Source organism: Oryza brachyantha, chromosome 12 (genome assembly GCF_000231095.2).
Source record: "Oryza brachyantha chromosome 12, ObraRS2, whole genome shotgun sequence".
NCBI lineage: Eukaryota > Viridiplantae > Streptophyta > Magnoliopsida > Poales > Poaceae > Oryza > Oryza brachyantha.
The window spans coordinates 15,916,157-15,942,106 of NC_023174.2; the positions used below are offsets into that span (position 1 = coordinate 15,916,157).

Consider the following 25,950-nt stretch of genomic DNA (forward strand, 5'->3'; position numbering starts at 1 on the left):
GCCACGGGGAGAAAACAAGAAAACAATGACATTAAGCACATTATTGTTTGGAAATAAACAAACCGCATCATACAAGCATGACCAATCTATAATCAACAGGGTGGCATTGAATCTGCACGTTTCTTTTGTTGTCCTCTTACTGAAGTAAATTTCAGATTAATTTAGTTTACCCATCGAACGGGATATATAGAAAATGTCAGAAATTTTGGCAAAAAAAATCGATCACTGATGCTGATTCGAGTCATGCTATTTCTTTGCACCGAGACATTGTTGGATGTAACTAAAACGGTTCAACATGACTGAAAGCATCATGCATGCACTGAATAAGAAAATAATAATAGTGTGACAACATAATGGGCATCTGCACGATCTTGATGAACTTCTGGTATAAGTAAATTGCACTTTGCTCTATACTGCCACCTTCATATATATATATGCACTTTATATATATATGCATCTTAGATTGAGTTAGTACTTTATATGCATACAATGACAATTTGTTCGTGGGATGTTGGAGTAACACAAAATAGCAAAATGATTGCTGGATAAGGCGGTAGTGTCTCGTTCAACACGAACATTTTGTCTCAGTAGTTCACGCGGTCCGACTTTGCTAAAGTTAATCAATAGGCATAATTTTCTACGTGTCAAGCACTAATTCAAACATTTTTCATCCACCTAACGCTAATCAAACATGAGTTTGTTTTTAGTTCATAGCATAAAGATGATCAATAGTTCATAGCTAATCAATTGTTGGTATATGTTTATGTATTGTAATTATTGTGTGAATCATGATATTAGCAGCTCTAAAATAAATCCATAATATGTAATCACGGATATTCAATAGGTTTTGACCATGTGTCAAACCAGTATTATTAGTTAATTGGCATGATAAATTTGTTGTTTTGCTTTAGCAATCAAGATGTTGCATGGGACTATTATTAGTTTGATAATTATGCAAACTTTTGTTCAAAATAATACTATCTTCTATTAGATGTTTAGAACATTAAACTTTTGAAATTTTGTTCATCAATAATTTTTCAAAAATTTATTAATTTAAAATGAAAAAATAATTTGCATATAATTGCCTTCGAAAGCTACTATGTTTCACATGCTTGAAAGCAATCGGAGAACATGTGTTATAACTTTCACCATTGCTTGGACGTTGGCTATATCTATATATCAGGCAGGGCTAAATCTAAATTATAAAATCTAATCTTAAAGTTGATTTTGCTTTTGTTCATCCTGATCTGTTTTTCCTGTTTTTAAATCACTAATAATAGATATATGAAAATTGTAACCATAAATTATATTTGGTTGTCATGTTCATTGTTACTACATTCGTTCCATATCGTAAAATTTTCTAGTCTTGCCTAAATTCATTAATTGATGAATTTATATAATTTATATATATGTCAAGGCTAGAAAGTATTATATTATGAAACGGAGGAAGTATATTTCTTATCAGCGTTGCTTATATGTTGGTGTACATATTGCAAATCGGCAGGTTAGTTTTTAAAAGATCTCATGCATGTTTGTTGTTTCATAGATGAAACGAACTAATTTCATGTGCTAGCTTTGAATGTGAGGAGGTCAGAATTGTTAATTTGGATCAGCTGCGACGAGAACAACTGCTAGAGAATGTGTTAGGTGTTCGGCAAGAATGCAACTGTTTAGTCTTCAGTATAGTAAAAAAAAAGGTGACCGGACTGGCGGTTGAACTGGAAAAAAAACTGGAATTAAGGTGGTGTTTAGTTGCCAAAATTTTTTGACAAAAACATCACATCAAACGTTTAATCGGATATCGGAAAGGGTTTTCGGACATGAATGAAAAAACGAATTTCACGGCTAGCCTAGAAACCGCGAGACGAATCTTTTAAGCATAATTAATCCGTCATTAGCACATATTGGTTAATGTAGCACTTATGGCTAATCATGGACAAAGATTCGTCTCAAGATTTTTTCTATAACTGTGCAATTAGTTTTTTGGTTCATCTATATTTAATGTTTTATTTAGGTATCTAAAAATTTCATGTGATGTTTTTGAAAAAAAAAATTTGGGAACTTGTAACATCCTCAACGGACAACGGCTCGGTTCCACACCGTCTAAACCAGTAAAAAATGGTGAAACGGCTGCTTTGATGGTACTGCTGGTTTTTCGGTAAACCAGTCAAATTTTTGAAGAATCGAACAGATAGTCCTATGATAGTAATGCATTATAAATTTATTATATTATCATACTACAATTACTGTTTATATTGTGGCTATGTAATACTCCACCGTTTTATAATGTAAGATGTTTGATTTTTTTTGACCATTTGTCTTATTCAAGAAATTATAGAAATATCATTTATTTTGCTTGTGACTTACTTTTTGATAACTTTAAACACAACTTGTCATTTTTATATTTGTACTAAATTTTTAAATAAGACGAATGATTAAAATTTGTAACCAAAAAAGTTAAACATCTTGTATTATGAACGGAGGCAGTAGTAGATATGTTGGGTTATTTATACATATTTTATCAATTTGTAATGGTTGTATATTAAAAATAATGCAAACCAAATATAATATTAATAAATATAAAACCAGTGGTTCGGCCTATGACCTAGCGGTTCGACCTTATAAACAATTCAATTAGTGTGGTTTCAATACAAATGGTGTGCGATTCATTGGTAGCCTTCGAAACAATTAGTCTATGAACCTTAAAGAATCTCAGCTAACCAGAGTGTGGTTTCAGTTCTTCCTGGCTATTATATATACTCACAAGTTTGGAGCTGAAGCTTTCTTTGTTGTCTCCTTAACGAAGAACATGTATACCAAAGACAAGTTATAAATACTAAAAAAAAATAATGCAGAACTGTAGAGAATTCACAATTAATTCATACATCATAGGATTGTGTTAGAGCTATGCATGGAATAATTGATGGACAACACAACATAGCAAAAGGAAACAATTGATCGACAGTCACCACAGCACAATGCCACACGCGTTGTCTAAAGCCTACCAAATTCAGGTCAAGCCTATATCAGTTCAGTCAAGAGTTGACTTCAACTACATACAAGAAAAGATAACCTTAACATCACCTTTGAAATATCACTCAAGTAAACGTCACCTTTCTTGCTGGCTAAGGTACCAAATGTCTGATTGACTAAGGGGTGTTTTGGATCCCTCATGTTTTTTTTAAGTCCCTGTCACATCGAATGTTTGGACACTAATTAGAAATATTAAATATAGACTATTAATAAAATTCACCTCATACTCTGGACTATTTCGCAAGACGAATCTATTGAGCCTAATTAGTCTATGATTAGTGAATGTGATGCTACAGTAAATATTTGCTAATTGTGGATTAATTAGGCTTAAAAATGTGTCTAATAAAATAGCATTTATTAGTTTTGCTATCAGTCTATATTTAATGCTCATAATTAACGTTGATGTGACAAGAGACTACAAAAAAGTCTCTGGATCCAAACAGCCCACGTTCGGTGGTGGGGTGCGGAGGGTTAGTTATCCGGCACGGAAAACATAGTAATAGATTAGTATATGATTAATTAATTATTAAAAAATATAAAATAGATTAATATGTTTTTTAAAACAACTTTTATATAGAAAATTTTGCAAAAAGTATACCGTTTAGCTTCAGAATGCATGCACGTGGAAAAAGAAGAGGTTTAGATAACTTAGCCGGCCTAACGCGGCCTAAGCGCTCCAACACGAATGGTGTAGTACTTACCAACAGCGCCAGCATATATACATCCAGGTGAACGCTCAAATTTTTCACATTTAGGGGAAATGCAGTGGGGTAACGGTTGCCTACGTAGCTTTTTAAATCCAAAAACACGTATGGAGGTAGTTAGCCTCTGGTTTCTATTGATTAAAATTCAGTTTCAGGATGTGCTTCGTAACTTTTAATGGTAAAGCAACACAGAATGCAAATCAAAAGGTCTCTTGTCAAATGCTGATCTCACCAAAGCTAGTTAAGTGACGGTTGTTGAAATCAAACTCATATGTAACAATATCCAGTTTGTCAGCACTATAAAAACTACATCTGCAATGGAATAACTGAGCTGACCTTACTTCCTTAAAACCCTATTGCCTGTCCCAATCTAGTATAAATAATCACAAAATTACAAGACATGGAAGTTGCATAAGCATGAAGTAGCATTACTTGTCCAAGTGTAGTATAGTTAATCCCATGATAAAGAGACATGGGAGTTGCAGAAGCATAAACTAGTGTTACCTGCCCCAACCTAGTACTCCAGTAATCACATTATAAATAGACATGGAAGATGCAGAAGCATGAACTAGTAGGTTCAGAAATAGTGCCATAGCAACTAGCAAGTGATCACCATACCTCTCAACTCTGCAGCCATGCAAGAAGCATCAGCATCAGTTCTCCTCATCCTCATTGTCTTCCACGCGATGGCGATGCCTACCACCACCTCTGAACCTGCAATATCATTGCCAGGATGCCCTGACAAATGCGGCGATGTATCCATCCCTTACCCTTTTGGCATCGGTGCTGGCTGTGCCCTGAGCAGCTACTTCACCATCACCTGCAACGACACCTTCCAGCCACCACGGCCCATGCTCAGAGACATGACAACAACAATGGAGGTCATCAACATCTCCCTGGAGCGTGGCGAGGTGCGCATTTACGGTCCAGTCAGCTACACATGCTTCACTTCAAACACAACCATACTGGAGAACTATACCACAGGGTTCACCCTGGAAGATACACCGTTCATCCCCTCCACCACCCGCAACCGATTCATGGCCATTGGCAGCCAGACCCTAGGTATCATTGGTGGCTACATGCACATGCACAGCAACGATCTATATGTGGCTGGCTGCTACTCCTACTGCCAGGGCATCAACAGCACGTCCAACGGTGCTCCCTGTACTGGGATGGGCTGCTGTGAGACCACCATCATTCCAGACCTAAAAGACTATGCAGCAATCTTGGTGATGAACCAGAGCGCCGTGTGGAGCTTCACCCGTGCTTCTATGCCATGCTTGTAGAGGCTGGATGGTACAGCTTCAGGCAGCAGGACCTCGTTGGACACCTCAGGTTTGTCAATGAGAGGGCCAACAGAGGTGTTCCTGTCATCCATGACTGAGCCATCAGGAATGGCTCCTGCCCGGAGGGGATGAAGGTGCCCAAAGACTATGCATGTGTCAGTTCAAACAGCAATTGTGTGCAAGCAAGTAATAACCAAGGGTACCTGTGCAAATGCTCTGAAGGATATGAAGGGAATCCTTATCTTCCAAAAGGCTGTCAAGGTAAAGTAAAGGTAAACTTAGCTAAAGATTATGGTTTGGAAATCAAATAAAAACTTCGGAAAAAAAACATAAGTCAAAACATAGTTACAGCTAGCCTGAATGTTGCAGCACAATAGTTATATAATTTTTTTTGTTATTTATTCAGCTCTTCTTCAGTTTCCAACATTCCATAACAAGTAAAAACAGTTTACGTTTTGACTGTTTTATCCAAATACGTGGTTGTATGTTTCAATTTTCTTCAGACATAGACGAGTGCAAGCTGCGTAATGAGGATCCCAAGTATAAAGAGCTATATCCTTGCAAACATGGGACGTGCCAGAACATACCAGGAGGCTATATGTGCAAATGTGGGATAGGTAAACGACTAGATGGAACAAATTATGGATGTCAACCTGTCCTTAGCCATGTTGAACAACTGGTAGCAGGTAAGGAATACTTGTGAGATCCTGAGAGTACACTTTTGGGAGAACATTATGAGTTTTTCCAGGTTTATGATAATTTGATTCATCGCAAAAAAATCATTTTGCAGGTCTCGGTGTTTCTGCAGTTGGGTTGATAGCTTTGGTGTGCTTGTTGGTCATGAAACTACAAAGAAGGAAACATAGGAAGAAAAAAGATGAGTATTTCAAACAAAATGGAGGTCTTAGACTATTTGATGAGATCAAGACAAGTTGATACCATTCTTATACTTACGGAGAAGGAGATAAAGAAAGCCACAGAGAACTACAGTGATGATCGAGTTCTAGGATGTGGTGGTCATGGAATGGTCTACAAAGGAACTTTGGATGATGGCAAAGAGGTTGCCATAAAGAAGTCCAAACTAATTGATGATGACTGCCGGGAAGAATTCGTGAATGAGATAATAATATTGTCACAAATTAATCATAGGAACATTGTGAGGTTACTTGGTTGCTGTTTGGAGGTGGATGTGCCTATGTTGGTGTATGAGTTTGTTTCCAACGGTACTCTCTCTGAGTTCCTTCATGGCAATGATCTCCGAACACCAATCCAACTGGACCTTCGACTCAACATTGCTACACAATCAGCAGAGGCACTTGCTTACATTCATTCATCAGTGTCTCGTACAATTCTTCATGGGGATGTCAAATCACTCAATATACCACTGGATGAATACAATGCAAAAGTTGCAGGCTTTGGAGCATCAGCACTGAAATCCATGGATAGAAATGATTTCATGATGTTCATCCAAGGAACTCTTGGATACCTTGATCCTGAGACTTTTGTCAGTCACCGTCTTACTGACAAAAGCGATACCTTCAGTTTTGGAGTTATTCTAGAGATAATGACCAGAAAGAGGGCTTTATACAGTGATAATTTGAATGAAAATAAGGCATTATCTCATAGTTTTCCCTTGATGTTCCACCAGAAAAGGCACTGCGATATGTTGGACTGTGAAATAGTAGACAGTAAAGTTATGATAGTACTGCAGAAACTTGCTGAACTTGCCATGCATTGCCTGAACCCAAGAGGAGATGACAGACCAACGATGAAAGAAGTCATAGAGCGCCTACAAATGTTGAGGAGACTCCACATGCAGCTAGTATCAAAATCAGGTCCTACCAGAATATGTTACTCTGACAAAGGACCATCAGTGTCTGTTCCTTCAGACACAATAAAGTATCAGAGCATGGAGACAGCCAAACTGGTACTGGACACAGATATTGCAAGATGAGAAATATATATTCAGCAACAACTGAGTTTCTTCTGGTTATAAATTTGCAAGGTCGTTCTTATGTATATTAATTCTTTCTTTCTTATGGCTAAGACATTTGTACTATCTAACATGTAACTGCACTCAGTTATAATGTACCATGCCAAGTGGAATTTTCAGTGAAAATGATGAACTGTTAAAAAGAACATTTTGATTTTCTTTTTTGCTTGCATAATATATTAGGCCGTGCAGAAAGGTGATTGCATTGCATCGGCTTACCTTGGTCCGAACTCCGGTGCATCGGTTGCCAGAAGCTCTGGAGCCACCGATTCCCCTCCGCCGCTGGCTCCGTAGATCCATCCAACCGTGCCCGGCCGTGGCCAAGCCACCGGAGACCACCGCGCTAATCCCGTCGCCATCCCTCCTAGGAAGATCCTGATACCCCGAAGAGAAATGTCGTGATTTGGAGGAGGAGAAGGAGGCAATGGAGCTAGTTCCAGCGAGTGGGAGACAATCTGCGGCGAGCGGCGGAGGAGACGGCGCCGCCGCCGCGACGGTTCCGCAAAACAAAGAGCCCCGTTATTTGGGCCGCACTTGGTCAAAATCCCTTTCAGGACGAATGGGCCGGGCCGCACATTGCGGGGCCCAATAAAAATGGGCCGCACGTAAGTCAGCAGCTGGTTTGCTTCTCCCTCCTCTACCCTGCGTCCATTCGGCTGCGTCCTTAGGGCACACCCAATGCATTACCACAATGTTAGTTACTATCCATATTTATTGCACTGTTATATAAATAAATTATTGGCAGGTCATTTATTGAAGGGAGATAAAAAATAAAGAAACTGGTTTTGATTAAGACCCGGTGTCTTCACGTAAAACAAGAGTGCACGTGAGAGAGACAAGTAGACCATTTAATAAGAAGATACAAAAGTTGCATTGCGTAAGATAGTTTTTTGACACAATATTCTAGAGTATAGAAATCAAGATAGTTTATAGCACTATGAGTGCCCTTAGGAGTGCAACATTTCTTTGCGTGGTTTTCAATAGTGCCAAATCATCAAAAGCATGTTACAAAGTATCACTTAAAATTTGTATCTAAGTGATCAATAAGAGTTGATTAAATGTTTGACGATGAAACAAATTACTCTCAGTGTAAGTTTCAATTCAGTTTTACAATCTAGGTAATTGTGTACGTCAAGTTTAATCCATGACTCTCTTATCATCAATTCTATGTCACTTCACCATGTGTTACCTACGTGACAAATGAGTTTGAAACCCACTTAGACTGACTTTATTAATCTTAGATTTTTTTTCTTGGTTTTTATGTATACGAACTCTAAATCATGAACTCTTTTAGAAAAATATATATATATCAGTTTATCATCTTAGATTTCCAGAGTAGATTCTAAACTTTATAACAATAGTTAATTTTATCGTTTATACTATTAAATATATTTCCATATTTTATTAAATATCTTTCTATATTTTGATCTTTCATCACCAAGAGAACATCATTCCAGACCTTCTCGTCACCATCCATGGACGTACGAAACTGAATTGCATTGCAGTGTACGTCGTTTCTTCAAGAAACAAATCCAGGCAGCCGTCTCCTTTCCTTTCAGAAACGAATGCTGCAGCTCTCTTCTCGTCACAAAGAAAATTCCTGCAGCCCCATTTTACTCTCGGAAGCAAACTGCGATTCTCTTACATTGTTTCCAGTTTTTATCCCCTTTTACCAGCATCGAAACGTGGAGGTATAACCCATATTCTCTTCCCGATTTTCTTCTTGCCACAATGCAGTATATTGCACAGAGTTGATAGATCAATTAGTCAAAACATATGACCATCAGCCTAGTGAAGTCTCACATTGAAGTGTCTGCTCAAGCCAAGGTTTGCTCAGGCATGCGTTCACAATATTCAAATACAGATGATTTCACCACAAGACTACAAGAGAAGCAGATACCAACAAGGTGTTCACTGTTCACGGCATTCAGATCCAGGGACAGGGAGGAAACAAGTTGTGCGCTGTGCTGCTTGGCATAGAATTTTCCTGTTTAATGCAAAACTACAGGCTGCAAAGACTTCGGAATCAGTCCCTTCTTCTATTCACAGACTGCAACGACATTTTTGGGTTAAAAAATGTCCGGCAGTAACACCCTGGTCAAAGTCTCAAGGGTAATGCTGATCTCACCTGCACTCAAGATCAACAACAGCCATTAAAATCATTTTGCAGCTGACAATATCAGCACAGATTCATCATCTGAATAGGAAGTTGGGATATCTACTTATAGCCCATGATGTAACTCAGTTCATGAGATAATCACATAATAATAATGAACAACGAGACACTGCTAGGCTGCTAGCTAAGATAGAAAGAATGTATAGCAAGCGACCACCATAACTCATGCTATGGCTCAGAAAGAATGTATAGCAAGCGACCACCATAACTCAGTCCCCAGCCATGGAAGAAGCATACTTACTGAGGCCAGATGGTTCAGAAATAGCTCATGCTCGAAAGATGGGAAGGCACCCGAAGACTAATGTATTATGCAAAGTGGAGAATGTGTGGACAGTGGGGTCCTAAGAATAAATTTCTTCCCATCAGCTCTAATTTTGCCCACTTGTTCAAAATAAAATATCTGTTTTCATGTGAGATTTACTTGCCCACATTAAAGAGCTATAACTTCTATTTTGTATTCACATCCACATGGACATGATTTCTCCCTAAAAGTCTAAAACCAATACTTCATGCATTTGAATGTGAATTCATAAGAGGACAATATTGTAGTTTTCTGGCAATGCAAATGCATGCGTACAAAGTAGTGAACTCATATAAAAGCTTCTTCTCCAGTAAGTCATTTGATTAATACTATTGGCATATGCAAATATTATCCACTAAGGTTGGGATGGATGCATATTTTAATATAAGTAAAGTACATGGCCGGTCCTTAAACTTATGCCACGGTACCACTTAGACCCATAAACTTAAAAAATACACGTTTAGGTCTATGAACTTGTTTTAATGTCTAAAATTATGAACCTGGATGGTACATTAAAACGAGTTCATGGACCTGGATGGTACATTAAAACAAGTTTATGGACCTGGCCATGTACTTTACTCTTTTAATATTTTTCACAGAGTGGTTTGCAAGGCCCTGATTAATTTAAAACAGAGTTTCAGAACAAAGCTAATTAAGCAGCAGAAAACATGCATATGCAAAACAAAAGAAAAGGCATAATGGGGAAGAGGATTTAAAGTCATGTTCAACCTTGGTATACTGTTGTTTCCAAGACATTAGCAGTAACTAGGGCCGATTAAATTTACTAAGAAGCATACTTGATCCTCCTACCTATTCCAAGAAAATGGAAATTTTCACACAGTATCTTTTACTGTCTTATACATGCATATTAAAGGTCATACATTATTGCTATAGATACGCACGTCATCAAAAACTGCCTCGATGCCAAATAGGCCTAGTACATCCAAATACGATTGTCGCATGCAGCGAGTTATGCACAGGTAAGAAACTTACTCCATGTAAAATATGTTCTTGTTAAAAAGCATACTTTTCTTTGCAGGAAGCCCTACCTTCTGGGAATTTTAGCTGCCCCTCCCTGTTCCATCTCAGCATCTCATATGCTGTTCCAGTGAGCAAATCCTCTCGTGCGGCAAAACTTATAAACAACATCAGTTGTGTTATTAGTGAATAACAGGACAGCAATCATTTGAATTGTCCAATAGCAAACCAATCTGAACAACCACGTCCTCCCCCAACATCCAATAAAAAAGGAAGAGGGTAAGAACTGCACCATGACAACTTTCTTGTTCACATGCTGAGAGCATGATCAAAATATATTGGTGAAAAGAATATTATAAAATTAAACATGGTCAGCAAATCCATTATCCCTATACATTATACAGTTGCCAACAAATTCCACCTAAGTTTCCAAAGAAATCGGCTTTACATGCACATGTTAACATCAATACAAAATGAAATAGATGCAGAACAATAAATGGGAATTCAATTCAGATATCATTTGTTTGTCTACCAATAAGAATACATCGAATGCAGAAATGCCACATGTCCATTCTAGTTATGCTACACGCGACTCAGGACTTCGGACGAGCTTAATCAAGGTATCATAATATTATTGCCTCACAAACAAGAACCACAGTAAAAGAAGTACATAACAACAGGGACAACAAAAAGTAAATACAGAACAGACAGAAAGTGCCTAATATAGAGAAGCCTAATTCAGATATTGGCTATCCTCTCTTGCAGCTCAGTTCACCTTCCTTAGATCGGCATGCCTTTGGGAACAATCTGGTCCTTTATCCACATGTAGATAGGCACCAGAACATAGTATGCAGCGCATATTGTTCCCATGAGGAAGCGGAAGAGGAAGGTGATAGGATTCACAGGTTTGCTGACATCCTCAGCCTTAGGACCAAGCTGCAGGGGAACAATTGAACTCTTCAGTATAATCAGGACACATAAACATGGCAGTGTAACTCTAAATGTCGGCTAAACAAAGACAGGTGTTCACTCTTAAGAGTTGATTTCAGTCAAGGATGGTTTCTCTTTTTTCACTTAATTCTAATAACGAGGGGAAAACGCATGGTAAGATAAAATATGAGACGCAAGAAAAAAGAAGGAAATAAAGAATATTGGTTTCTTCATTGGGGGAGTGTTTCATTTGCTTACTCCCTCACATCATCAAGCACCGTGATGCGTTGTTATAACCTATAACAGCCTTTCACATGAACAAATATTTAAATTGACTCAGACTATACAAGTCATAGTGCAATATGCAATTACGTATGTTAGAAAGTGATCCAAACAAATGTATGAACATTTTATATCCTTTACAAAGTAGCACTACAGATGAGATGAGACATGGCACATGATAGTTAGGCTGACAAGTTGTGTGGGCATAGCATTTAAGCGACTCAGGATGGTATATTGTCGACACTAAAATCTTCAGTTTTCTTTCCATGCCATCAATCAAAGAGAAAAAAAGGAATACCCAATAGATGATGAATGTTCAAGCCTAAGCACAAGTTTGTTTCAATTACTTTATGTTCTTTTCATGTAAGTCAGTAAGTGAGAAAATATTCACAAGTTCACTCTGTAACATTTCTCATACCCAGGTGTTGAGTTATCAATCCATGAGTAACAATCAATATATACAAAAGTAAGAAGTAAAAGTAACGTTCACTGATCCATCTGAACAAAGTGAGACTAGAAAGTTGTGCATTCGCAATGCATGGTCTGAATTAGGAAAAATACCTGCAAAGGTGAGTCTCCATGTTCTCTTTTCACACCCGTCACAGAGCACCCCATTATCAGGCCATGCCTTCGGACACCACGATACCATTTTGGGCCAATTCTTTTCAGTTTGACATCCTTGAACCCTGCCCTTTTGAACCATTCGATATACTCCTCTTCCTTTGGGAAGAGCATCCACATATCAGCGAAAAAGCGAGACAACCAAAAGGTTGGGTACACAGGGCCAATCAAACAAGCCACTCCCCCAATCCTCAGAACCCTGTATGCTTCCTTGATTCCTCGCTGCGGATCAGGCCAGTACTCGATGCTGGAGATTGGAGAACAAACACAACCTCGTCAATCAGAACAGCACAGCTGAATCCACAAAAACATTTCTAATGATGACATGAGTAGTGAAATGCATAGCCGTGGCATGCTGGTATCGATACAGAACCTGCCGGCGGAGACGTATCGGTCGAAGGTGTCGGTGGGGAAGGGGAGGTCCTCGGCGTCGCCCTCCATGATGGTGACGCCCTTGAGGGCGTCCTTCTGCTTGGCCTTCTCGAGCTGGTGCGGGGACTGGTCGAGCAGCGTGACGTTCTCCGGGTCGACGTGCTTGACGATCCCGAGCGTGGTGAAGCCGGTGCCGCCGCCGACGTCGACGACCCTGAGCTTGCGGCTGTAGAGGTCGGCGGGCTGGAGCGCGTCGTCGCGCATGTCCTCCGTCCAGTGGCCCGGGTTGATGACGTGGTCGTAGACGATGGAGAGGAAGCGGTAGAACCAGAAGGCCTCCTTCTTGTGCTGGATGAACCGCGGCTGCGAGATCGGCCGCGCCGCCGCGGGCGCCGACGACGACGACGAAGCCGCGAACCTCAGCCTCGCCCTCGCCCCCGCTCCTCCTCCGGCCGCCTTGGCGAACGCGAGGGGCCGCACGCCCGCTGCCGCCAGCGCCTTGGTGGTGGAGGAGAAGCCGAGCCCCGCGGGGGCCCTGACCCTCCCCGGCCGCGCGTGGGCCCCGACGCCGCCAGCCGGCGCGTAGGCGGAGGAGGCCATCGCCATTGCTTCGCTCCTCTCGTCACGCCGCCGCCGCCGCCTCCCGCCGCGTCGAGGAGGAGAGGAGGAGTGAGAGGTCTCGGATTGGGAGGCGGGGTCACGAGGGGATTAGCGGTGGGTGGTGGATGGGTTATTCGCTTCGTTTGCCTCGTGGCGTCTTGCTCCGGACACATGGCTCCCCCACGTCCACTGCGCACGTGGGGCCGGGCCCACCTGTCAGCCGCGTGTTGAGGGCTTTCGAGGGACGTGGATTCTCTGTGGCTTCAGCTTTTGTGGCTTTCATCCAACTGGGGGACGTGTGATTATTTCAGCTTCAAGAAATCGCGGAACGGTTAAAAGGCTTAAAGCTAGGAGGAATTTTAAATAGGAATAGAAAAGGTGAAGAAATTTAAATACAATGCTCACACTGATATATTGGATTTTCTTTACACACTAATACTGTATATTGGACTTTTAAAGAGGTTCAAGTCCATTGAATTTTTTTCTACATTCTCTTTCTACCACTCCTTATATGAAATACAACTTATATGAAAAGTAATGTTTTTCTATATATCGTTCCTATAAATCGAATAGATTTCATAGTAGTTGATCTTAGAAATTCAACTTTTTTCCTTCCAAACGGAATAGACCGTTAATATTGTTTCATGTAAGAGTATTTTGCAAAAAAAAACATCACCTTAATAAAATTCTTTTACTACGAAACTTCAAATAGGCTTATGCTGAAAACACATTTTATATGATCATTCGAATCAGGGCTCTTCTACAACAGGCAACACGGTCTATAGCAATTTCATTAATGATTTGTACTTCTTATGTTCCATAAAAGATGAATCTAGTACTAAATGTGACACATTCTAATAAAACCAACCTCGACAGAGGTATGTCCAGATTCGTTATATTGGGATGTGTCACATTTAGTACTAGATTCATTTTTTTTGTACGGAAGGAGTATAAATCATTAATAAAAATGCTATAGTTTAGAATACCGTGTGTTTGTTGGAAACGGTATTAACTCAACATCACACTTGCGACAGCGCCCTCCTCTCGATTACAATGCCACCTTCGTGCTGATGAGGCATCTAAATATGCGCTTGCGTAATCATAATTGTGTGCTCTTGTTGCTGCCTCCCACGTCGTGTTTGCACCTTGGATGTTCATGCTAGTGTAAGGTAAGGCTATTTTTTTTGAGAAAGAGGTACATGGTTATGTGTTTTTATTAGAACCTAAAGGTGTATAAGCATGCAGGACTCGTTGTAATATCTTCGAGAGGGTTAAGTCACTAGGAAAAGAACAATGCTCAAATTGATCATATGGTCAAAGCACATGAAAAGAAAAAGGGAAATGCTAGAATATGGTGTCCACCGCACATTTTGTTGGCGATATGACGGTTTTTTCAATACTAGCAACCGCTCAATCTGTTATTTGGGTTATATTTTCTTTAATTTTTAATTTATCTTTTTATTAGATTGAGATATTTTAAGTTATCATTTATATTTTACAAGATTATCATTGTAATAATGAGTATTGCTGATACTATCCTAGTATTAATTGTTACCAATAGGGTTCAACTAATACCAGGGGAGTATCAGTTGGTACCAAACGAGTTTTGGATCTGATACCAATGGGATATCATATTTGCTATATCGCAAGAATCATTCTATTACGGAACCGGATACCATACAATAGTAATTCCTAAACATTAAATAGCTTAAAAGACAATGAAATAGACTATAGATTATATGACTTCATTTTATCTTTTTATATGTTTGCAAGGTAGATTCGAGGTTGTATGAGATAGCCACCGTCTGGGTTGGACACAGGGGCGGCGTGGGGCAGCTTGGGCTAGAGCCCACGCCTGGCATAAAAATAGTATTAGAAAATTACTATTTTTTAGTTAAAGTTTATGCAAAAGATTTGTATTTCATTGTTAAGCCCTAGGCTTAATAAATTTTTTCCGCCCCTGGTTAGACATGCCCTTAGGCTTCTCTGCTCCAATTCAATACTAGGTTAGTAGGGTTTTTTATACGATCACTTGAGTTACTCTAAAATTTCGACGACCTTCGATCCAATCTGACTGTTTTGTTAGATTGTGCATTTTTCTATTAACATGATTTTTAAATAGCTAAATATTTATTTTTGTATATTTTTTTTCCTAATTTCTCTGTATCTCTCTTATACATAAACATCCCCGAAGTTCTTATACTCTATCTGCAGACTTCTGGCTTTAATCCTAAACCACGAAGCGAGAATATATCTCTCGGACGCATACCTAGGTAGTGTTCTTTACTGGGCTAGGTAACGGCGCGAAAAATGTCCATATAATTAAAGATTAGCATCAGACATTGCACATGGTTGTACGAAATTAAACCATTTTTCCGTCTGCCGATCGTGAGACTACCAGAGAATTGTCCATAATCTGAAAACTAATTGCAACAAACTGAAAATGAAATCCTTGCATGGCCAGACTGAGCTTCCATATCAGTCACGTTGTGGCTGTCTTCAGCTCCATTCGCAGGGAGGCACAGCGAAGCAGATCACTCGATGCCGTCGACGATGGGAACCGTGCCATCATCCACGGCGGCTTGCCGCAGTCGCTGAATCGCCTTCGCCACCTGTCAAGAGCAGCATATCACCATGAGCACTGCCACAGTGGATCAAAGAAGCTTCCATGGAAACCACAAGCAGCGAGCTGAAGAGACCACAAGCAGCGACCAGTCCTGGCTGTGATGATGATCAGAGCTACCGTCTGCACAGAGACCCCTATGATCAATCCCCACCAGATCCCCTGATTAACATAAGCAAGATGTCGTTAGTTGAATTTCATGCAGTCTCTCTGTGAAAACTGTAACAAGAGTAAAGTAGCAGTGGTAGTTACAGCTGCTCCCAGACTCGTTTTGTATCCTAGGACACATCCAATTGGCAGACCAATCAGGTAGTAGGCACCAACATTGACATAGGCAACCACCACTTGCCATCCACTGCCGACGGCGACTCCTGCATATATATTTCTCAGAGATATCAGGGCAATTCTTCAGTTACAATTACAATGATATCCTATTTGTCAGCCAATACATGCAAAAGTATGAGGGGTATCTGCAATGTGAAATGCACCTGAGAGGATTGGCTGAATTCCATTCAAGAAGATGCTGATAGCTAGCAATGGTGTCAGAGTAATGACAGCCTCGATCACGGTGGTGCTGCTCGTGTAGAGTGTGCTCAGTGGATACCTCAGAACTATGACTACAACTGTAGCCAGAATGCTGAAGGCGACGCTTGCTGTGATAACCACGATGACTGATAACCGTGCTACATTTGGATGGCCCGCTCCAAGCTCATTGCCAACACGAATACTGCATAATAAGTTCGTGCAAATGTTTGAATAATGAAGGGGGATTTAGAAGTCCTATCTTTTTCATCTGCACTCACCTGGCCGCATAGCTCAGACCAAGCATGATTTGGAAGTCCCAGTTCCAGTAATTGATGCTGACACGAGTCAAAAGACATACTGATGTGAGCTATATATGTGAATGCCACAATAATGTATAAGAACATATTTGAAACTGCAAGACGAATGAGTATATATCATGAGGCAAACTTGTTGGACTACCAGATAGAGAGAGAATCAAGTGCAGTCTCTGCGTCGGGGAGGAAGCCAGTAAGAAGGACAAATCCTTGCACATACCAAATCTCCAACCTGACCAAGAACACAATAACACAAGACATAAACTAGCAAGAAACTATGGCTCATAGCCCAACATAAGACGATCACTCACGCTAGCATGACGGCCGACGCGAAGGCGAGCTTGGCGTATCCCCAGAGCCCCCTGAACGCGAGCACAGACAGTCCAGTCCACGTCTCCTTACACGCTGGAGTCCAGACCATGAACCCCCATGTCAATGCAACGAGCACCCACCAGGAGAAGCTCAGCGTCAGCGCCGCGCCGAGGAGCCCGAACCCGAGCACGAACACGGCCACCCACGAGATGAGGACGTGGAAGATCAGCACGGCCAGCGTGATGTACGCCACGGGGTTGACGATGCTCTGGGCCTGCAAGAACCTCTGCATCGGGCAGAAGAGCGCGAACGCCAGCAGCTGCGGCACCAAGCCGCGGGCATACAGCTGCCCCTCCGCCGCCACGTCCGCGGCCTGCCCGATGAGCAGCAGGAACGGGCCGGCGTACCCAGTAGAGGAAGGCGATGACGACGGCCGTCGTGAACTGGAGCACCAGCGCCCTCTGGCACACGATGCCCATGGCCCTGTACTTCCTGGCGCCGTACGCCTGGCCGCACACCGTCTGCACCGCGCTCGCCATGCCAATCTGCAGCATTGCACGCAAGCAGCATCCGCATCATAACACGCCAAGAAGTAGGTGGAGTACTTAGCATGCCACGGGCGATGACGACGACGAAGCCGCGCACCTCAGCCTCGTCCTCGCGCCTCCTCCTCCTCCTCCGGCCGCCTTGGCGAGCGCGAGGAGCCGCACGCCCGCTGCTGCTGCCGCCGCCGCCGCCTTGGTAGTGGAGGATAGGCCGAGCCCACCGGAGCGTGGGCGTGGGCCACGACGCCGCCCGCTGGCGCGTAGGCGGAGGAGGCCATCGCCATTGCTTTGCACATCTCGTCACGCCGCCGCCGCGTCGAGCCGTCGAGGAGGAGAGGTCTTGGATGGGGGCCTTCGCGTTTGCCTCGTGGCGTCTTGCTCCGGACTCATGGCTCCCTCACGTTCGCTGCGCCCGTGGGGTCGGGCCCACATGTCAGCGGCATTTGAGGGCATCGACAGACGTGGATTCCCTGTGGCTTCAGCTTTTGTGGCTTTCATTCAAGTGACACTGGTCACTGGGGGACGTGTGATTATTTCAGCTTCGAGAAATAGCAGCACGTTTAGCTGGGAGGAATTTTAATAGTCCCTCCCAATTTTTTAAGACGTTGGTTAGTTTCAGATTATAAGATTTTTTTTTAGGTTTGACTAAATTCATATATCTATGTATATTACATATGTTTTAGATATATATCTAGATTTATTAGCATATAAATAAATCTAACAACGTCAAAAAATTTTATAATATGAAATGGAGGGAATAACATGAAAGACGAAGAAATATAAATACAATGCTCACACTAGTATGTTGGAATTTTTTAAGAGATACTACATTCGTTTTGTAAGACTTTTTAGCCTTATCTAAATTTATCAATCGATAAATGTATATAATTTATATATGTCTAGATTTATTAACATCCATATATAAATCTAGACAGTGCTAAAAAGTCTTATAGAACGGAGGAGGAAGTATTAGCGAATGAAAATTTTTGAACGTTCTCTCTACAACTTATATAAAAAAAAATCCTATATACCATTCCTATAAAGCAAATAGCTTTCATAGTAATTAATCCTTAGAAATTCCAATTCTTTGTTTTTTCCTCCAAACCGAATAGGCCATTAATATTCTTTCATGTAGAAGTATTTCGAAGAAGAAAACATCAATTGGACGAAATTCTTTTACTAAAAAACTTCAAATAGGCTTCTGCTAAAACCCATTTTACATGATCATTCGAATCAGGGCTCTTCTCCAACGGGCAACACGGCATCTATCATAGACAAGAAACTTCAACTAGTTCTCTCAAGACAACATATACAAGAACTCGGGTTCTGTGGGAATCAGGCTCTTCTCCAATGGGCAACTGCTTTAACTTTTATTATGACTATTACTATTATATATGGAACCTGGTTCGATGAATTATTCTACTGTATCTACTGGGTTTGGACTAAGAAGATCAGCACGCTATCAAAGCAGCATTTGCCTCTTTTTTTTTCCTTTCCATTTTCTCATCAGGAGCAGAATGGTAACAGCAGCTGGAAACTTGATGGAGGTTTGCTGAAGAAGCAGATGTCCTGATGTACATAAGATAGGAAAGTTTCAGAACAAACATTAGCCAATGGGAATATATAGCACATGCACATTAAGTAGGATTGAAATGAGTCTGACGATCTGGAAGCCAATAAGATACTATTTCTGATCTTATAGTCATCTAAACACCAAATAAAGCATTGGTCCGTACCTTTGTCAAATTTACAGATCAATGTAGACACGCAAGCCATCACGGGCTAACTGCACATCTATCCCCTCCCTGCACTCATAGATGACAGAGCATGAGCACGCTCCAGTAGTCAGGCGACATTGCTTATTATAATGCAGACAAAAATGTGCTGCCCATGCCAAATTATTTGGGGACACTAGCATGTGTGTACGATCATCAAGTCTTCTTTCCGGAAACCCTACCTTCTGGACCACTCTTCTAATGTTTCATTGTCCTTGTGATGGTCCATCTCATGAGTCATCCCAACGAGCAATGCCCTTTTGGGGCAGATCCTCTTAACAGCATCCAGCGTCTGCATGGTATCGTAAGTATTAGCATGTAGCACAAGAGGCAAGTAGCTTTGAGGAGACAATAAAACAAATTGCTCAAGTCATGCAAGAGAAATCCAACCTGATCCCAACAAAGATGCACATTATGAGAACCAGTCTGTTCACAGGAGAGAGAATGTCAGCCCACAGCATGTTCGTATAAACAATGATACAACCTGTTATGGCTAACTAACAATAAATTCAAGCAATCAATGATGATGTTCACATGAATTGCAACAGGTCGGTTTTATACATGTTAAAATTTAGGATGTGCCATCTCCGACCTTCTCTTGATAAAATGAAATTTGCAATCGATTGAATGAGTGTTCAGAAACAAGAATGAAACAAGTAACTGACAACTTAAGGAACTGAAGAAACCAACCCTAGAAAGGCAATCCAAGATGAGCAAATCCAGCTGACCCCCTCCAGACTTTGAAATTGCTGAAAAGTAAGCATATTTACACGATAATGAGGTCCTGATCTCCTGGATAGTGAAAACAGGATTGACAAGAAATAAAATGCAAACAATGAACAAATCTGCCAGCCTGTGCTTGCCTGTATCTCCAAGAGAGAACAGGATTAATGGATAAATACTCATAAATACTAGTCACATCTGCCATGCATTGCGTGATTGTAACAACCTGTTTGAGAACCATTGTTTGGTTGGCCACAAAATGGGTTATTGATATGAAGAGCGTGTGTAACATAGGCTTTATACAGGGTAGAAGCATGTAGAATCTCCAATAAAGCAGTAGTTTGTTCGAGCTTGCTGGACTCATGGCTTCAGCAGACCATCCATGGCAGGAGATGGGTGAGCATCTAATTGTTGTGATTATGATTGACAAATTGTTGTGGCTAAGAAATTGCTTGCTTTTACAGCATAATTTCTATGGCATAGTCAATCATCATGAGGGCTGCAGAAGTGCTAAGGACTAAAGTGTTCAATGAGGGAAGCTGGACTAATCTGCTGACTATGATATATTTTACTTTTTTATTTAGTTACATAGTCATAATTAGGCAAGATTGTTGTGCCCTTGACAGAACAGTACATGTACATATGATCTTATTAGCAGTATAAATATGGCAGTATCCTGAAGAATCTTGATACTTTGATAAACCTTTTACTTAGAGCTTTTCTTAAGATCTGACGGTGGTTATTACATTGCTTGTTGCATCTAACGGCCTATAATTTCCTAATGACATGAAAGCTTAGTTCTTGCACTACTTTACATTTATTTCCCAATCTCCATGTTTAAGAAGTAAGCACATGCCCATCGCTCAATATTGCACTAGTCTCATCTCTGCTAGAGGGGTCACCAATGTATTGAGGTCAGCACCAAGCAGTGAATTACTGAGCACTAGCACTCTAGCAGCGAGCCCGCATGTTGAAATGACGCCAAATAAATATACTATAAGATCTAGAGTTAAAAATGCATAAACTGATTGTCCTCAAATAAAAAACATATATACTACGTGGGATCAAGCATTTTGTTTACTAAATATATCATATTGCATACAACTCATGCATGTCGTCATATATCTAGTCAAAATAGATCATGATGATGACATGGGTGTAGAACACAGTCACACACAATCACCCCTAACTAGGAGTAATAAAGATAAGGAAATGAAACAGGCTGGTACTAGTACAATAAATTATAACAGAAACGTAGAACAAGTGAATGTTGCCCTATTGTCACCTGTCAGGGGACATTTTATTCCAAAAAGGCAACCACAGGTCCAGTGATAAAACATATAACTGTTAGAGTAGCATTAGGAGGCAAAAGTATACCATGTTCTGTGCTTGGAGGAAACCGTGAAACATCTGATATATAAGCAACTTTTGATTTTCTTCCAAAAAGGAAACCCAAGCAAACATAGTCCTCGCCATGGATCACCTAAGGTTTATACGAAACTAAGGCAAATGGAAGAGGCAAAATAAAACACAGTTGATAGAAAAATGCAAACCATTTATTACCGGTAGGGGAACAAATTCTAGCCCTGAGGTCACAAATGGTTTCTCAACATCACTTTCGATTACTCTCCAGTCAAGTTGAGCAACTCGCCGAACCTCCTCCCCTTCCTTTAGTTTCTTTCTGACCAGGTAAGGAAACTTTTGGGCAATGCTGTTCCAAATTAAGCACTCAAGTGTTATAGTACAAATCCTCACTTATGTTCCTACTCAACGACTGTTTAACGGTGCAAAACAATGGTGAAATACAATAAAAGCTAGGGAATTCAAATTATTTGTCATGAATACCTCCACTATCTATCCGTGGAACAGTATTTAATCAAAGTTTTCTTTGCCAGGTTAGGCTAGCTGTTATCCAAGGTTTTGTCTCCGAAGCTTTCCAAACAAGCTAATACTACTATCAAGCCTAGAAAGGGTTTCACTCTAAAAAATTATGACAAGAATCCACACAACCATAAAAACATCCAGCCACATGTTTTAGAACAATGAATACATGAGCTTATCAACTATCGATAATGATTAATGACATATTAAAAACGGTTGTATTTGGTATATTTTGCTTTGACAACAAGATACCCATAATGTTGTAAATTGACAGGTTCTGCATTCACTTATCTAATTTTATGGTTATTATTTGCATACTAAATCCATTGCCAATTAATGTAACTATTCTGATCTCACACAACACAGGAGAAATGATTCATGTGAGTGGCAATTATAGTGCAATACTTTAGTTCAAAAAATAAAACAAAAAAAGGAGTAAACAAAGCTAAAATAAGTAATATGGCACAAAACACAAAGTAATGAAATTCTAGCATGTCAAGACAAAAAAAATGCATGGCCATGGCATGTACACTTGACATTGACAAAAGCTAAATTGTAACTGAACAATATGAAAGCCTCAAAAAGATAAGTGAGAAACTCACATACCTGTCCATAGCAAATTGGGATAGATAAATTGGAGTTGGATCAATATCATTGGTAGGACTAAATGGCTGAACAATCCGAATATCATCAAGACCCAAGATTGCATCAGCATGCTCATGGGTCAGAATAATCTGTAATGAATAACTAACATGCTTCAGTGTATGCATAAACATCAAGGATTTTTTTTAAATTTTATGGTTGATTTGGTTGTCCAATAGAGACTACATCTGAGAAGTAAGAAGCTGAAGCAAAAAGAAGAAACAAGAATAAGAACTCACGGAATCAACACAAGGGATTTTGTGGTGGACAAACCACCGTAGAACTTGTTCTCGGAATGTCTTCCCAACATCAATCAGAATATATTTGTGTGCCTCATCTTGGCAATAATCAATCAGAAGAGAAGTATTGCACCTGAGGAACACAAGTATTAATTTAGTCTCAGAAAAATGACACATAAGTATAATGCAGCCACTGAATACTCCACAATACTTCACAAACAAGCATGGTGAGCAACTAAATATTAAGGCTGACAAATTAACTAGAAAATGAGGGGGGGGGGGGGGTGCTAAAAATCGCTTGGCTAGTTGGCTCCAAATGTACGTATTCCATGAATCCATGGTAGGGCCCCTTTGAATTAGAGGAATGAGAAAATGGAGGAATAAGAAAAACATATGATTCTGACAGGAATGTAAGTGGAAAACAGAGGATTACAAAACACAGGAAAAACGTAGAAATGACCATTTGATTGGACCACATGAAAAACACAGGAATTTGAGGAGAGATAAAGACTCAAAGAATTTTTCCCAAGAGGTTCTACCTCTTGCTAAATTTCCTCTAAAACTTGTATGGGAAGAGACATTCCATAGGAATTTCATAGGATTTCATAGGTTCATTCCTTTGATTCAAAGGGCTTTGTAGGAAAAATTCCTATAGGAATGAAATCCTTTAAAATTCCTATAAATTTCCTTTGAATCAAAGGGGGCCTACCAAGAAGATAAAGTTAGTTGCACCTGCCCAAGAGTATTAAATGCTTATATGAGCACAGACAAATGTCTTTTACTTTCAAATATATGTATGTATATATTTGAAAATAAGACTCGTTAATTGGTACAAGTAACATTCGCGAATATCCAGTACAAAACTCCTAATTTTTACTTTTAAGATAACACAAGACCAGAAAAATAAGGCACTTCCTCTGTTTCCAGGACATTGCATCTAGAACGTGTGTCCCTTGTTTTGGACACTGAAATATAAATATCTCACCACTGAGACTCCATCTTGCTCTAATTCCAACAAACTGTTTACTCTCACACAGGTCGACTGTGACTAATCACTAAGCACATTGATGGAATTGTCAAGTCGAAAATATTACATCAATTCCTTGAACAGCACATATCGAAGGTCCGCCCATTTCTCTAGGTATTTATGACTTCTAAAGTCTAAACAATATCTCAGGATTCACATTGCATATAAAATATTGCTATCATCTGCTGCAGCAAGCAACCAAGTAGATACCAGCGCACATGCTCAGTTCAGAATCAGTGCGTGATTCTACAACACAGGCACATATCTCACCAATATTTCTGAGCTCACAATCGTATCAATCGGCTCGCACGATCCCATTCCAAAACCCATCCACCGCAGCCAATATAGCAGCGGAGGCCATCGTTGCAGATCCAGGCGACTCATAATCAACCGAAGAAAAAAAAAGGTGGGGCACAACGCGCGCGTAGTCTACACAAATGCACCGAACCAAAATCATCCCGATCCATCCCACGCTGCTGATCTCAGAACGCACCCACGCCGCGACGCAGCAAGCAGCAACGTATCTAGATGATAAGAGTGAAGGGGAGTAGAGGATGATCATCAGATGGCGGACGACGCGACATACCTGTAGTTAGGATTTAGCTCGGGGGCCACGGAGAGGGACTGGGAGCAGACGGCGCAGGGCGGGTCGGGGGGCTGGATCAGGCACCGCGCGTTGGGCACCGCGCTGGAGCAGCCCGTCCCCAGGAACAGCAGCGACGACGAGGACGGCACCGCGGGCGTCCCTCCTCCGGCGGCGGGGTGCCCGTTGGGGACGGAGGCGGCCATTGGCGGGACCGACGAGGCCTCCCTCTCGCCGGCGACGGAGGGGGAACGTGAGGGGGAGAAGGGAGGGAAGAGAAGGGCGAGGAACGGAACGGAATCAAGAGGAGACGGTGCGGAAATGGTTTTGGAACGGGAGGCGGTTTTTTTGGGAGACTTTTTTGCGGATGGACACATGTGCTCTCGGTTATTTTCACTTATTTTATAGCCGAAGGTACGTTTGTTTCTATGGTTAAACTTTAGTCTCTAGTCACATTGAATATTTGAATATTTATTTAATAAACACTATTTATAAATAAAACCCATGCATAATTTTAGACTAATTTACGAGACGAATCTAATAAGTCTAATTAATCCACGATTAGCCTATATGATGCTACAGTGAACTTTTACTCACTATGATTAATTAAGCTTAAAAATTCATCTCGCATATTAACTCTCATTTATAAAATTAGTTTTTTGATTAGTCTATATTTAATACTTTAAATTAGTGTCCAAACATCCGATGTGACATAAGTGGTCTGTGTGTTTCATTCAAAGGTACCCATCAGACAGAATTGCAACTTGAATTTCTAGGCGACGGTTTTTGATCATTTAGCTACCTTTGACTGGCTTCTCTGATGAACAAAGGTTGTGTAGATTTATAATAATTTTTATAGTACATGTCTGGTTGTTATTTTATATTTGGATGAGACGTAGGTTTTAAATTTATTACTCTATCTATTACTTTTTGGATTTGTATACATAAATAAATAAATCTAGATAAGCCCAAATTATCTTATAGTGTGAAACAGAGGGAATAATCAAGTTTTATGCATCATTCTCTTTTAAAAAGTAAGGTTAGTGTTCTAATAAAGGCACAATATGATAATGCTTGTGGCGATTTGCTTCAATAGCATGTTGTGCGATTTGCTTCAACAGCATGTTGTGCCTTTTATTTTATTTAAGTCTTCAGTGTGACTTAGACTTTATATTATTATTAAGTAAACAAATATATATGTGCCTATACTTTTAGTTTTATGAGTTTTTTTATATTATTTGAGACTTAAAAGAATATGTCATTTTACATGTTTTTTTCTATTGTTCTTTAAAAAAGTGAATTATAAAGGCTCTCTTCAATAGGCGGTTCTTGCGAAGTTCTATTTTAACATGACCTTTTACAATGTATTTAAATAACTAAAATAATCCATACATCTCTAAGTATTACTATTTTTACTACCGAATTTAGACATGTGATGTGTCCAAATTCTTACTCCGGAAGAAAAGGCTATGTTTTTAATTGATG

The 25,950-nt window shown here is 40.3% G+C and overlaps 2 protein-coding genes, 1 long non-coding RNA gene and 2 pseudogenes across 3 annotated transcripts; 1 reads left to right on the top strand and 4 right to left on the bottom strand.

Moving 5' to 3' along the window:
- Positions 1-3,964: 3,964 nt before the first annotated feature.
- LOC107305412 lies at positions 3,965-7,500 on the bottom strand. The gene is made up of 3 exons (XR_001551568.2): positions 7,236-7,500; positions 5,227-5,276; positions 3,965-4,633 (listed from the first exon to the last, which is right to left on the bottom strand). It is a non-coding gene; the product is annotated as an uncharacterized LOC107305412 (long non-coding RNA).
- LOC102701597 lies at positions 4,291-6,977 on the top strand (annotated as a pseudogene).
- A 3,458-nt stretch (positions 7,501-10,958) lies between the features above and the next one.
- On the bottom strand, positions 10,959-13,375 carry LOC102717119 (2-methyl-6-phytyl-1,4-hydroquinone methyltransferase 2, chloroplastic). Its single transcript, XM_040529338.1, has 3 exons — positions 12,678-13,375; positions 12,245-12,551; positions 10,959-11,407 (listed from the first exon to the last, which is right to left on the bottom strand). Exons 1-3 carry the CDS (start codon positions 13,280-13,282, stop codon positions 11,252-11,254), a joined length of 1,068 nt encoding a protein of 355 aa, XP_040385272.1. The 5' UTR covers positions 13,283-13,375; the 3' UTR covers positions 10,959-11,251.
- Positions 13,376-15,615: 2,240 nt separating this feature from the next.
- On the bottom strand, positions 15,616-17,604 carry LOC102717398 (annotated as a pseudogene).
- A 1,054-nt stretch (positions 17,605-18,658) lies between these two features.
- Positions 18,659-24,792, bottom strand: LOC102701876 (putative hydrolase C777.06c). The gene is made up of 10 exons (XM_006664141.3): positions 24,469-24,792; positions 22,856-22,988; positions 22,581-22,708; positions 21,657-21,804; positions 21,471-21,576; positions 20,061-20,119; positions 19,761-19,796; positions 19,553-19,662; positions 19,332-19,400; positions 18,659-19,164 (listed from the first exon to the last, which is right to left on the bottom strand). Exons 1-9 carry the CDS (start codon positions 24,669-24,671, stop codon positions 19,343-19,345), a joined length of 981 nt encoding a protein of 326 aa, XP_006664204.1. The 5' UTR covers positions 24,672-24,792; the 3' UTR covers positions 18,659-19,164; positions 19,332-19,342.
- Between the last annotated feature and the right edge of the window lie 1,158 nt (positions 24,793-25,950).